The following is a 15,643-nucleotide window of genomic DNA, read 5'->3' as shown; positions in this document are numbered from 1 at the left end:
AGAGTACTAATTATGCCAACTTTGATTGGGATGAGGTTCGAACCTAAGGCCTTTTTTTTTTTATTGAAATCAATGAGTAAGTTAACGGTGAACTAACGGCAATTCTTAAAATTTTAACGGAATTAGTAACGGTGTGTGGGTATTTTAGGAAATTTTAGTATAAAATTTAAATCTTATCAATCTTTTAATCAATCTGAGCCATTCATTTGATTAAAATCTGTGACCGCCATTTTTTCTACCCATTATAGGCCTAACTCTCTTGGGCTCTTATTAGTATATATATATATATATATATATATATATATTTGAAGGAAACAAAGAGAATCTGGATATGGCTGAAGATGAGCTGCAAGCAAGATCAAAACACTGCTTCTACATGTAAGGGTGAATCCTAGAAACTCACACAGCACACCAAATTTCTTTGGAGGAGATGGGATGCGCCAGTCTCCGCTACCGCCGTTATCTTGGAGCTAATGTCGTGCTTCACCGCCAGAAAAATGGAGGAGGAATGGGTTGAGAGATACAGACTTACAGAGTACGGGTATGTGTTAGAGGATAAAAATAACAAAAGGAAGTAAAGTCTTATCTCTTGTATCCTTTCTGTTACAACCTTCACCTTCCCATCATGTGTATATAGCTTCATTCTTGATGTAACAGAACGATGATGAATAACAGATAATGAACTCCAGTTTCTTCCCTCTTTTCCCATCCAACCGTTCCTCTTCCCATCATGGTATCGGAGCCACCACAGCGTAATAGCTATGCCGCTGCAGTTTCCGGCGAGTCAAGCCAAGAAAGGCATGAAGTCTCTCCTGTCAATCGCTCACCAACTCGTTCCTCATCTACGAAGTTTCCGCAGCGGAATCCAGTCCAACAACAACGAAGCCATAGCATGGAGGATCTAGAAAATCCTCTCCTCTTGAGTTCGAATGAGAGTTCCAATGCTATTTTCGTGAGTCCTTCCCTGCGAGGAAGCGCAAAATACAGTTCACGGTGTATCTCCGCATTGCAGAACACAATCTACACTCTGAAGCAGGGCAGTCTAACTGCTGCAAACCCATCTTCTAACACTGTGGAGCATTCTGGAATGTCATCTGACCAGCTAGAGAGACTGATCTCACTCCTCTAAGTTCAAGTTGGACAGAATTCAAGTCAGAAAACAATGGCTGCTGTGTCTCTTGTTCCAAAATTCGATGTAGACAACTCTGCAAATGAAGGCAAGTTTCTTTCCACTTATGTGAATTCTGTCATTCTATCTCCTTCAACTTGGATTTTAGACTCTGGAGCAACATACCACATAGTCTGCTCTAGTGATTTCTTTCATGAATATTCTGCCATTCGTGATGCTGAAGTAAACTTACCTGCGGGAGAATCTATTAAAGTCAGAAACCAAGGAAGCATTCAACTCAATGAGCACTTATGGCTAAAAGATGTCCTTCATATTCCATCTTTTAGATTCAATTTGATATCTGTGAGCAAACTTTTACAAGACACCTGTTGTAAAATCATATTCTCATCTGAACAGTGCTTGATTCAGGACACTCTTGGAATGACAGTTGGTTTGGCTAAGCATGTGAATGGTCTATACTTACTGATGGACTCACCTAAAGTGCAGGATGTTATTCACAGAAGTGTTGCAGCACAATGTAATAACGGTGAAATTTGGCACCAAAGATTAGGACATTTCCCTATGAATAAACTACACTTCTTGAATGATATTAAAGCTTCTGTTATTAAAAATTTTGCTTGTGATGCCTGTCATTTTGCCAAACACAAAAGGTCCCCCTTCCCGTTGAGTGCCACAACTTCCGAAAAATGCTTTGACTTGATTCATGCAGATATATGGGGGCCATTCCCGGTTTGTTCATTGCAAGGAGAACAATATTTTTTAACTCTAGTTGATGATCACTCCCGGTTCACTTGGCTTCATTTGATGAAAAGGAAAGCTGATGTTAGGCAGTATATAATGAAGTTTCATGCTATGGTTTCTACTCAATTTGGGGCATTGATCAAAGTGATCAGAACTGATAACGGAGCAGAGTTTAACATGGGGGAGTTTTATGCCGAGAAAGGAATCATTCATCAAAGATCATGTGCTTACACACCTCAACAAAATGCAGTTGTTGAACGCAAGCACCAACACATACTCAACGTAGCAAGGGCCCTACGTTTTCAAGCCTCACTGCCTATTGAGTTTTGGGGACAATGTGTAATGCATGCGGTCTTTCTAATCAACAGGCTGCCCTCCCCGGTCATTGAGCTATCAACTCCCTATTACAGACTATATGGTAAGCATCCTGATTTGATGAATCTAAGAGTCTTTGGTTGCCTTTGCTATGCTTCGAATTTGTCACATTCTAAACACAAAATGGCGCAACGAAGTAAGAAATGTATTTTCATTGGCATACCTGCTCATACCAAGGGATATTTACTATATGATTTGCATGAAAGGGCTATTCTAATATCTAGAGATGTGGTTTTCTATGAGTCAAAATTTCCTTTCTCCAAAGACCAGCACTCTCCAGACAGTTTTGAATCACATCTTGCTGGGCCATCTCTACCAGTGATTCCTATTGACATCCCTATGGCTTATGAACCTCATGCATTGCATGATCACATTGGTGTGCCTCATCGAGACATTACTAGCCCAACAGATGAGAGGAGTTCACTTCCCTTTCAGCAAGTTAATAATAGTGAGGCTTTTAACACTGATCCAGCAATTCCAGAGGGATCCCAACAACACAGTCTCACTTTACAAGAATTCAGTGATGAGTCTGTTTCTCTAGAGCAGCCAAGGTTGCAAGCCTCCAGTGAAGACCTAATTTCTGTTGAGCAGCCAAGACGATCTAGCAGGCAGAAACGCATCCCCAACAAGCTTCAAGATTATTACTGTGATTCCATAGCCAGCAGAGGCTCATCCCCCCACTCTCTGTCAAAGGTAATCACCTTTGACACTTTAACACCATCACACAAGGTATTCTCCATAGTCGTGACATCCATTGATGAGCCTAAGACTTAAAATCAAGCCATTAAAAATAGTCACGGGAAAGAAGCCATGAATGCAGAAATTCAAGCCCTGCAAGACAACAAGACTTGGGAGCTGACTGATTTACCTCCCGGAAAAACACCCATAGGCTGCAAATGGGTTTATAAAGTCAAGCTAAAGGCAGACGGGTCTGTAGAGAGGTACAAAGCACGCCTCGTAGCAAAGGGCTACACCCAACAATTAGGCGTTGATTACGTTGAAACGTTCTCTCCGGTTGCCAGAATAACGACCATCAGAACGTTTTTAGCTTTGGCAGCATCTCGGGCTTGGAATATTCACCAATTAGACATTAATAATTCCTTCTTGCATGGTGATTTAACAGAAGAAGTATACATGTCACTGCCTCCCGGCTTTCAAAGCGAAAAGCCAAACCAAGTTTGCAGGTTACTCCGATCCCTCTATGGCCTTAAATAAGCAAGCCGACAGTGGAATGCTAAGTTGAGTGCTGCCCTGTCTAGTGTGGGATTTAGACAATCAAAGGCTGATCCTTCATTATTTGTCAAAGGTTCGAACAGCAGGTTCATAGCAGCTCTTGTTTACGTAGATGACATATTAGTCATTAGCCCAGATTTGCAAATGATTGAACACCTCAAGTCATTTCTTAATGATACTTTCAAGATTAAGGACTTGGGAGAACTAGGATACTTCCTAGGAATTGAGGCAAAACGAGACGATTTGGGCTTGAATTTGTGTCAAAGGAAATACGCCCTAGACATTCTAACCGAGGCAGGCTTTCTTGAATGCAAGCCAGTCAATACACCGATGGTGCCTGGCTATCATTTACAGCATGATGATGGTGAACTGCTTAGTGACGTTAGTAGCTACAGGAGGCTCGTTGGGCGCCTTCTATATCTCACGGCTACCAGGCCGGATATCTCCTACGCCGTATAACAATTAAGCCAATTCGTAGACGCACCAACAGACAAACATTTGAGTGCCGCTCACAGAGTTCTCCGTTACATCAAAGGTGCACCTGGGCAAGGATTATTCTATGCAAAAGGAGATGCCTTCCAGCTTAATGTCTTCTCAGACTTGGACTGGGCTTCATGCATAGAGACACAACGTTCTATAACAGGCTATTGCGTCTTTCTTGGCTCTGCTCTCATTTCTTGGAAATCAAAGAAGCAAGCAACCGTCTCTAGATCATCCTCCGAGGCGGAATATAGAGCTCTTGCCTCCACTGTCTGTGAAGTACAATGGATTACTTCTTTACTAGAAGATCTTCAGACATATATGAAAAAGCCAGTAGCTGTGTTTTGTGACAGTAAATCGGCAGTGGCTATAGCGGAGAATCATGTTTTCCACGAGAGAACGAAACACATCGAGATAGACTGTCACATCGTTCGGGAGAAGCTATCCAACGGCTTGATCAAGATCCTATCAGTCTCTTCATCAAACCAAATTGCAGATGGTTTTACCAAGCCTCTACCTATTGCCTTGTTTAGAGTTTTTGTTTCTAAGTTGGGCATTCAGGATCTGCATGCGCCAACTTATGGGGGGTGTTAGAGGATAAAAATAACAAAAGGAAGTAAAGTCTTATCTCTTGTATCCTTTCTGTTACAACCGTCACCTTCCCATCATGTGTATATAGCTTCATTCTTGATGTAACAGAACGATGATGAATAACAGATAATGAACTCCAGTTTCTTCCCTCTTTTCCCATCCAACCGTTCCTCTTCCCATCAGTATAGAAATTGAAAATAGCTTTTGTCTCAACAGCAACTTGAAGGAGGAAGAAAGAAGGCTTGCTTTGTTTCTCAATACCTTGGCTTTGTGAGTTCCAACACCTGACAAGGTATGACATAGCTAGGAAGAGAAGAGACTTACATAAGGTTTGACTTTCTGGTGCTCAGCTCCGATTTTCCTTATTTGCATGAGGCTTAACGTAAGTGTTGAACAGGGAAACTCTTTATCCTACAGTTTTCACCTTCCGCACTCTACTCGTATGTGAATATGATATGCGCAGGTTATTAGTGCGTGTCTGCTTCGTACAACATACTTACACATAATGTGGGAACAATATAATACTTACATAGGTACAACGCATGAGCTTACCCTTCAGATAAAGAAAGAACCCCCTTTAGAGCATCCACATCAGTGGATATTATGGAGATAATGTTAGATGAATTATCTTGGGTGTGGATAATAACAAATGTGGGGTGGGGTTATTTGTGAAAATAATTATTCTGCAAATTCAAGCATAATGTCAGAAAAAAAGAAAAAAGAAAAAAAAGAAAGAACACTGGCTGTGCGCATTTGCGCACAGCCAATGTCTACACGGGCGCGTGCAATGCACGCGACAGGTTTTTTATTATTTTTTTTTTCAATTTTTGTTTTGTTATTTTTTTTTCTTTCTTTTTCTCTCCCCTCCCACTTTCTCTTTCCTAATCACTCTTACATTATCTCCCAAATCTCCCCAACTAATGTGGATGCTCTTAGCCGCATACTCATACCTAGGACAACGTAATTGTCGATCCCTCTTGCATGTACCTACTCCTTTCATAAAAACAGATACACAGAGCCGATCGCTTTCCTCTGCGCTGCTACTGACATGGATATACACACATGCGTGGTTAGAGCATCCACAATGGTTGGGGAGAATTGGGGGAGAATGTAAGAGTGATTAGGAAAGAGAATGTGGGAAGGGGAGGAAAAATAAAATAAAAAAACCAAAACCAAAAAAAAAAAAAAAAAGTATGTCAGGCGCGCCGTTCGGCGCGCCTGACGCGCAGCCGGGCGCGTGCACTACACGCGCCCGGCTGTGGGCATGCTGTGCGCCAAACGCGCACATCATGCGATCTCACTTTTTTCTTTTTTTTTTTTTCTATGCTCCCCATATTTGCAGGTCCATTCTTTCCACTATTCTTTCTTCTCCACACTAATATTCACCCCATTCAAAAGAAAGCATCTGATATTATCTCCATATTCTCCCCTTAGTGTGATGCTCTTAACTTCCCATGATCCATTCGTTTAAATTGCCTCACAGGAGGGGTATATAAATATGTAAAATATATATGCAGGGTCCACTTGTTATTTTGCATGTGTCGTGAAGGTATGTATACAAAGCATATATATTAATGCTTCTTGCAGTGTAACATGTTTCCCCGTATGGTGCAAATATTGCCGCCCTTGTCATTATTATTATTATTATTATTATTATTATTATTATTATTATTAGACCAAATAGCAATTCAACATACTTTCCTGAGACATCGACTTCTCGAAATCTCAAAAAGTGGGGGACTAGATGATGGATAATATACTAGGCCTGGGCCACATGGACCGGCCCATGAAAGTAATTGGATCAAAGAAGCCCAAGAAAGATATACGACATAGAGCAACCTAAGAGTTTGTCAAAGATTGGGCAGGTTATTCCCAATATAATTAGAATTGGACTCATTATCTCTAGTATGATAGAATTAAGTTTTATTATGTAACTAAGACTCCCAATATCAATCGGTATATCCTACACCACGGCGCACATAGCACTGTGCGCCGCGCGCCTCCCAAAACGACGTCGTTTTGGGGTAGTGTTGGGAGGCGCGGTAGGAAGTTGCTGAGATTATGTGTATTTGTTCACAACGTTATGTGTATTTGTTCACAACATTATGTGTATTGGTTCATACAGTTATGTGTATTTTTTATACAATTATGTACATTCTTTTTATACAATTATGTACATCCGAATCAGAAAATTTGTGTGTATTATGTTAAGAGTTGATGTGTATTATGTTAAAAGTTTATGTTTATTATGTATTAGAGTTAATTCCAACAATAGTCCTCCGATTATTGTGATTTTTCAAATTTAGTCCTCATCTTTTAATTTGGACAAAATAAACCCTTGACTATCATAATTGTTCCATCATTGGTCCTTCCGTTAACCAACTGTTAAATAAATGTTAGTGAAGGGATAAAAATGTAATTTCTTCTACTGGGTCATTTCCTCACCCGTCCAAACCCACCATAGCTAATGAATATAGAATTTCCCCTTTTCTCTCTCAATTTCTCTCTTTCTCACCCTAAATTCTCTACTTTCCCTATCCCTATTTCTCTGTTTATTGCCTGAGCCCGCTGCAGAGCATGAAAAATCAAATATGAAATTCTTCTCTCTTGAAGATGACGGATTTACTCCGGAAACTTCACATCGACGGTGGCGTAATCGATCACCATCATCACCCGCACCACCGCCCACCACCGTTTGATAATCTTCCGCGGTTTAGAGAACTGGACTCCGCTTTGACTCCGGCTTCGTCCTCCTCCGAAACGACGCCGGCTTCGCCCTCCTCCGAAACGACGCCGTCTTCGTCCGCGACAATGTCCAGGATTGGGGAATCGAATGCTGTGTTAGATTCGGCCCCAGCGGTCCTCCCTCTTCCGTCTCTCTCTCTTTTTCGTCTGATCTTACACCCTCAACCCAGCGGAGCAGAACAGGGGAGTGGTGGTGTTTTCCTGGCGGATTAATGCAAGTGACCGAGCTGGTTGGTGGTGACCTCTAGTTTTTCGATCGGTGATTGGCAGCGGCGAAGACTTTAGCTTTGAACAAAAGTGTTATTGCAAATTGTCGTTTATGGTTGCCACATGTCAGTTTATGCTTCTTTTAAAAATATATATATATTTATTGGTCATAGAGAATTTGTGCACCCAAATTAAAGCAAACCCACTTTACACTTTAGATTACGAATTTCTGGTGGAATAAACTTTGCAAGATTTTGTTTTTGGATAAATCTTATTATACCATCGACGAAGACTTTGCCTCTTCTCGTCATGACGATTGGTGTGTAGCAGCGAAGAGGCAGAGACGGTGATCTCCCCTGTCTCCGACGAATAGAACAACAGTCCGGCGAGGAGGGATCTTGACCGACGACGGGCAGCGGCAACATCAGCTTTGACGAGCATCTCCTCCGATTGCATGGACGTGGCAGTGGTTTAGCTTGGAAATTGTATGGTGAGAGGTGTTCATGTTGTATGGTGCTTGGGTGTTCATTGCTACTGTCGAACCAAGGATGCAAGAGAGAGATCGCTGGAGAAGGGAGGAAGAAGAAGTTTAACAAAAAGACCATTTTAACCCTTATATTAACCCCTAACAAATGGATCTTTTAACGGAAGGACCAATACTGGAACGAATCTGATAGTCAAGGGTATATTTTGTCCAAATTAATAGACGATGACTAATTTTGGAAAAACGCAATAGTCGGAGGACCATTGCTGGAATTAACTCTTATGTATTATGTTAGATTATGTGTATTATCTTTTAAAAAGAGTATGTATATTTTGTTATATAATTATGTACATTCATGTATAACATTATGTGTATTCTAGTATAACATTATGTACATTCTTGAACAGCGGGTTTTTTTTTTAAAGAAAAAACTACTGCCATTCACTGGGGCGGGAAATTAAAAAAAAAAATAATTAAAACGACGTCGTTTTGCATCTGGGCGCATAGTGCAACGCGCGCCGTGGTGTAGGATATAAATTGCCCTCCCCATATGAGGCAGTCTAGAATTCTTATTCCTTGTAGGGCTCTAGGCCCAAAATATGTATAAATGGACCCTTCACGTAGAAGAAGGGGGACAACTTTCAGTATTCACAAGCAATACTCATCAATACCAAGTTCCTATATTTTCTCCATATATTTCTCCTATATTTTTCCTATATTCTCGTTATTCTAACGGTAGTGTTGGCCTGCCGTTGACTGCCCAAAAGTCATAAAACCAACAGTAGTAATACTTTAGCACTCGGGGAAGACCTCAATTGAACTCATCATATCTCATGATTCTCTTTTTTATTATTTCTTTACTCCTAAAATGATGGGGAGGTAGGAACTTCACGATTATTTAAATTATTCTAAATAATAATAATAATAATGTAACTCATTTTTATAAATTTGATATTTATATTTTAGGTAATAATTAACGAGTTAATTCCAACAATGGTCCTCTGACTATTGCAATTTTCTAAAATTGGTCCTTGACTTTTAATTTGGACGAAAAAGACACTTGACTTTCACATTTGTTCCAACATTGGTCCTTCCGTTATCTATCCGTCAGTTAGGCGTTATGTTAGGGGCTAAAATGGTCATTTTCTCTGATTTTCTTTTTCCTGATAGACCTGCAAAGGACTAAAACCAAAACTCCATTATTTCTTCCCTTCTTCACTGGCCGAATTTAATTTCAGATGTTTAGATACAGTTGGCCAGTGATGGCGACATGACCACCTATTACAAATATCAAACTGTGAGTTCACTTGTAAATGTAAAATGGATGCATTTAACCATAAGCTTATTGTCGAGGTTCTGAATGGGAATGAATGCAGTGGGACTTACCATAGTTAAACAATTCCATGCTCATATTTGTAACAGAACAAGCAATCACCGTAAAAACCAACCAATGGGAATAATTTCTACAAGCAGAGTGAATTACGACCACTATTCATCGCCACCATCTTTTTTGGATTCTTGTTTTCGTCACTAAATTTCTACAAGCTGAGTGAATTACGACCACTATGCAATACAGAGTTTTGCTATAAGCACAGACGTTGACTGTAAGAATCTACACTGTAACAATGGTGTACTGTGAATGAGAGAGAGAGAGATCACGCTAAAGAGTGAAGCTTTACTACAGTTACTGGCTTCTCAAGGTAAGCGGAGGTAGAGGCGGTTGATAGATGAATATGGGCAAAAACAATGTAGATCACAGGCGGTAGGACTGAGTTCCCGACACGGCGACACTCACGTCTTCCAAGGCAGTGAACGCATCGCCATGATCAGATCTTCTACAGAGGCAATCCAGCCCTTGCAGGACGCCTCGCCGGAGAAACAGGAGCTCCGGTGTGGGAGTGCGGTTGCAGAAGGATACTGGCGGAGGTTCTGCTGGGAAGAGGACCAGACCGCACACCCCTCTGTTACGGTGGAAGTTCAATGAGGATGTAGAAGACAGTGTTGCGGAAGAGGGATGCCCATCGAAGAGGTCATGTTGCCATCGCTGGCCAACTGTATCTAAATATCCGAAGGAAAATTCCGTCAGTAAAGAAGAAGCTAGGTGAGAAACAATGGAGTTTTGGCTTTGGTCCTCTCATGTCACGAGGAAGAAGAAAACAAGTTAAGAAAAAGACCATTTTAGCCCCTAATCTAACGCCTAACAAACGGATGAATAACAAAAGGACTAATACTGGAACAAATGTGAAAGTCAAGTGTCTTTTTCGTCCAAATTAAAAGTCAAGGACCAATTTTGGAAAATAGCAATAGTCGGAGGACTATTGCTGGAATTAACTCAATAATTAACATATAACTCAAATATATAATGTGTATATACTATTATTAATGAAGAAGATAAGAAAATATATGGTGGATGCATGTGCATAGTAGCAATACTGGAAAAGATAACGGAAGTTATAACGGTAGGGATGTGTTTGTCCGAAATATTTTAATGTACAACTTTTATAGCATAATGTACAAAAAAACTTAACGAAAAAAACGGACATAAATGAGGGGTATAACTTTCATTAACACTTATTATGCTTTTATTTATTAGATATAAGTAATTAGTATATATGTCTCAACATACTATGGATAAAAATAATAATATTGAGAATGTTGATGTGGGTGAAAAATTATATAATAAGAAGAATTTTATGATATATTATAACATGTTTTGTAAGAGAATTATAAATGATAATAATAAAAAATCATTCAAAGTTTGTAAAGATGCATTCAATTTAAAATTTCAATGACTTTTGTAAACTTTTTAAAATAAAAAGTTGATAAAAATTTATTAATGTTTTTATATATAAACTTAGTCTTATAAAGTTTTAAAAAGTTTTGAACGACCCTAGAAAAGTCAATCAAAGTTTATTAAAATTAATCATTTTAAAAGTAAAGTCTACAAAAATTATGATTGAATACACCGCGGTATTTTATAGCAAATGTTTAAGGTAAAAAAAAAAAAAAAAATACTCCGTAACTATTTATAATTGTTTTTTTTTTTTTAATTTGATGGTTAAATTGCATTTTTTCCTTAAAATATTGAGGGATACTTTCTCAACTTACCGAAACACAAAGAGCTGGCTTGAACTCACAACCTTCCAAATGAAAGTTCAACCTGGATACCATTAAACCACATAGTCATGTTCCTAGAGCAATAATTTAAAAGCCATATATAAAAAGAAAAGGAAAAAAAAAAAAGAACGAAATAAAGAAGACCTGCTGCCGATCGCCGCCTTCTTATATGTCGTAAAACCCTACTTCTCTTTGCGCCGATCTCTCCAATATCGCCAAACCAGAGCATCTGATGAGGACAGTGAAGAAATCCAGGGATGAAGCTCCCGATTTTCTGGTATGTTGTTCGCGAATTTTGTTGCTGCTTATCAATTTTATTGTATTTAGATAAAGAATCGAAAGTGTTTGCCGGAGGGTTATGTCAAATGGTGGTAACACAAACTTCTAAGCAAGAGCAAACTTTTAGTCTATCTCAGAAATTTTGTGGCTCTATTGCTGCTAGACTGCACCTTTGTTGGATATCAATTTAGGTGCAAAACAATTAGGTTATGGTGTGGAGAACGTATGTTTAGTTTTAGTTACTGTCTTTTGACCCCTCTGTAATTTTGAGTTGCGAAGTAATTTCATGAATTGTTACTGCGGGATGAGGAAGGATTCTTGTTTTTTTGCTTTAATGAGAGAGCTTTTTACTTCTTTATTTTTTGGTTAAAATAATTGGGATGCTCTTGATTTGTAAAGAGTTGTTTCCTTGCTCTTCTATACCACCAAACTTGTATAGGCAGATTGGGGTGCGTTAATTAATTGGACAGTAGCCGGCAGTCTGGGAGTTTGAGAGAGATGGAGACTATTTCCAGTGGATTTGGTACTGTGATGTCTTTGTTTTTGACTGGCCGGAAACTCCTGAATTATAAATTTTGATCTAAAAGTAACAAATGTAGGATTTCCCTGCCTTATCTCTAATTCTAACCAATTATAAGCTATGTATTAGCGGGCTAGTAGCTAATGTCTGGTCAGAGATCAATCCTGCTCCTTGTACTGCATCTATCTCTGAAATTTTAATGTTATCTGCAGTGACTGGATTAGATTATATCTTGTCCATTAATTCCTGACCTTCCGGACTACTATATATATATATATATATATATATATATATATATATATATATATATATATTATTTGAAACCTTTTCACTTCATGTTTCCAAGCTTTTCACTTTACTTTTGCAAAATGGGGATATACTGAAAGAAAAGGTTAATTTCAAAATGATTTCTTAATTATTTAAATATTTTGTATTTCTTTGTGAATAATTAGCCATTGGAAGGTGGACCAGTAAGGAAGATTCCAGTTACTGAACTAAGAGACACTAAAGCAACAGTTTTGTACATTGGTAGAATTCCACATGGATTTTATGAGAATGAAATGGAAGGTTTGTATTTCTCTTTTCTAATGTGATTATGAGCTTATTATAGGGTGTTTATGGCATCTATGTATGAAGTGTTATATTGAGATGATACAATGATTTTTTGCAGGATTTTTTAAGCAATTTGGTACTATCAAGCGACTTAGAATTGCTAGGAATAAGAAGGTTGAGCTCTCTAACTATCAGCTTATTTGTTACTTTACAATTAGCTTAGTAAAATGTTCTTTTGTTTTAAAAGCTCAGTTCTTAATGCCTTAAGCTTTTTATCATGCACTTTTGTTGGATGGTTTTGTGTCACACAAAACTGACTTGCAATATTGATTAAAAGCAATTTCTAAAGATAAATCTAGTTCATCAATATTAAAAATTCTCTTGATTTTGTAAAGATCTTAAGATTGTGCCATGTGAAAATAACGGCAAGAGTTATCAGACAATAAAGAGGAATTTAAGATTTAAGAATATTGAGTTTTTTGCCCCTGATGGCTGGGTAACTTTACATTCATCTGATTTAAATTCCATCCGTCTTCTCTTGGGGAAAGAATGAACTGTCAAATTAGAATTGAGGTTTGGGAACTGAAATGCTTGCACCAAGTTTCCTGTTCAATAATTTATGAAAATGGCCCTTCAGAAGTTTTACTTCATGACTATGTCCACTTTCATTACTGTTCTACACATTGGCAATGTTCTTTAATCTCTGTTTTATGTAATTATTCATTTCCTGTATTATAAGTGGATATTTCCTTTACTGATATTTGTGGTTATTGTGACATGTTTTACAGACTGGAAAATCCAAGCATTTTGGCTTCATAGAATTTGAGTCCCCTGAGGTTGGTTGACTTTGTCATAACAAATTTTCAGTCATCTAGATTCTCATATTTGTAAAGCATCTTTATCCTTTTCCTTATTCCTGGTGGTTCTTATCGTAAATGCAGGTTGCAAAAATTGTGTCTGAAACAATGCATAATTATCTATTGTTTGAGCATGTCTTGCAAGTTCAACTTGTTCCACCCGAACGTGTTCATCCAAAACTGTAAGGGACTCTTCTCTGGACACCTTTAAAAAATGTCAGTTGTAGGAAACTTTGTGTTTAGCATTGGGGGTTCTACATTTGTTAGCCTTATAGTGCTCTTTGCATTACATAGCTGTATTATCTCTGTGCTTGAGTTGCAGTTTTGCACCACTGTGGTGCTTTCTATAGAATTTTACATTATCCAAACTAATACTACTAATAATAATAACAATTAAAAACAAAAACTTGTTCTATTTATGTGACATGGAGGACCAAGTAATATTCTCGAATTGAGTGTGAAAATTTTTCTGGCCGGTGTAAAACTCTAAATAAATGTGAAACTCTATGCATTTCTTTAGTAAAATTTGTGCTATGGATTTCTTTTTGTATTATCAATCACTTTTTTTTCCTTGGAGTATTATGGTTGGTCTCCTATGATCCTAGTACTAATAAAACTTTATTGGAGGATAAGTTGTACTAATAAAACTTATTACTCTGATAGTTTGTGGCCAACTTAAGGAAAAATACCACCCATATTTCTCAACACTCTCTTCTGTGAGGTGGTTTAAACTCCGTGGCTTCTTTTGGATATTATATGCCACATTATGCTGTGTTTTTGCTGGTGTTATGGTAATAAATTTCATTCTTAATGATTGTCTTATAATCTTATTGTCTCATCTTTATTGGAAATACTTATTCAACAAAATGATTCAACACTTTATCATGTTTGAAGATTTGTCTCCATGTTGGATTTGCAACAAGATTAGTGTTGAAATAGTGTTCATGCATCCTTACACATGGTTATATTCAGCTATATTTTCAATGACTAGAACACCTTTCTGCCTTCTGCCATGGAACTCATGATTATTATTTTTAATTTTTAATTTTCTCTAGGTGGAATGGTGTGAACCGTTGGTACAATCCTTTGGACTGGGTTAATATTCAACGAAAGATTCACAACAAGGTATGGTAGAGCATGGAGAGAATTGTTGGTAGTTCTAGCAAATACTTGTGTTCCAAATACTCTACTAGAATTGTCTTTATTACATGATAGCATTGCATCTTTGAAAAATATGCTCTTGATCTTATATTAATATATTCAGGAACGGACATTGGAAGAGCACAAGAAATTGGTTGAAGGAATAAAGAAACGGGATCGCAAGAGGCGTAAGAAGATTGCAGCTGCTGGTATAGATTATGAATGCCCAGAAATTGTAAGAACGCCTCAACTTTTTTTTTTTTTCTCCGATGTTGCAAATAATGCTTATTAGTTCACAGCACAAGTCAATGGTCAGGAACATACATGAATGAATACAATCTCTTAGGAATCTAATGTGAATTAGATAATACAAGGCATTGCTACTAAAAAAAATTGTTGAAAATCCTCCTAAAACTTGACTGTTTTTATTTATCTATACCATTCTGATTGTTAAACTTGTTCTGGGTAACATTTAATCTATGGAATTACTTTAGGCCCATCAGAAAGCTATCTTTAAAAGATTTATAATTACAAGATATTTTGATGAAAATTTTTGCCTATGTGGTTGTTCTAACGGATGGGTACTGGACTGGAGAAGTGGAGATAGTGATTTGTTTGAAGGACCTTAGTAGTATTGTACTGTTGGCATTAAAGAAATGATCAATTTCTTTGAGTTATTTCTTCGATTATACTGTTTGGATTTTATGCTTTAATCATATTGCATCTCTACTTCCGGCATTGTTTTAAAGCTCTTGTGTGAATAAAATCTACTCTGCATTTTCTCTAAACTGATGTGTCATTTGCAGGTTGGTTACGTTGAGTCTGCTCCAAAGAAGATTAAATTTAATGAAGATTAGGACTTTTTTTTTTGGCAATTTGAAGTATGGATCTGTGCGCAGTATGGGAAGCTTAAGCAATGGCCTTTTCAAAACAGTTTTGTGTATCTTGTTTCTAGATCCCTGGCATAGGTCCATATAATTTTGTATTTGGATCAGGCGGTATGCCCAGTAGTTGTACTCAAAACTATGATTTTTTTTGGATGCAAATGCTATGTAGGTTTTATAATGGGGTCCAAATTTATTGGTTTCTTGTTGGATTAGTTTTTCCCATAAGTCTTTTATTTATTATTGTTTAAATAAATAAAATATGAGTAATAGCATTGGTCAATAATAACTAGATTAATAGGGAATTGA

General features: G+C 37.7%; 1 protein-coding gene across 1 annotated transcript; it reads left to right on the top strand.

Annotated features, from left to right (window-relative positions):
• The first annotated feature begins 11,251 nt into the window (after positions 1-11,251).
• LOC109176910 (MKI67 FHA domain-interacting nucleolar phosphoprotein) lies at positions 11,252-15,543 on the top strand. The gene is made up of 8 exons (XM_019326320.1): positions 11,252-11,379; positions 12,354-12,468; positions 12,572-12,627; positions 13,242-13,289; positions 13,395-13,492; positions 14,366-14,435; positions 14,575-14,685; positions 15,257-15,543. The coding sequence occupies exons 1-8, from the start codon at positions 11,335-11,337 to the stop codon at positions 15,305-15,307; spliced, it is 594 nt and encodes a 197-aa protein (XP_019181865.1). The 5' UTR covers positions 11,252-11,334; the 3' UTR covers positions 15,308-15,543.
• The last annotated feature ends 100 nt before the right edge of the window (positions 15,544-15,643 follow it).

Source organism: Ipomoea nil, unplaced genomic scaffold, assembly GCF_001879475.1.
Source record: "Ipomoea nil cultivar Tokyo-kokei standard unplaced genomic scaffold, Asagao_1.1 scaffold0761, whole genome shotgun sequence".
Taxonomy (NCBI): Eukaryota; Viridiplantae; Streptophyta; class Magnoliopsida; order Solanales; family Convolvulaceae; genus Ipomoea; species Ipomoea nil.
The sequence above is the reverse complement of the archived record's forward strand: the minus strand, read 5'-3'. Positions and strand labels throughout refer to the sequence as shown.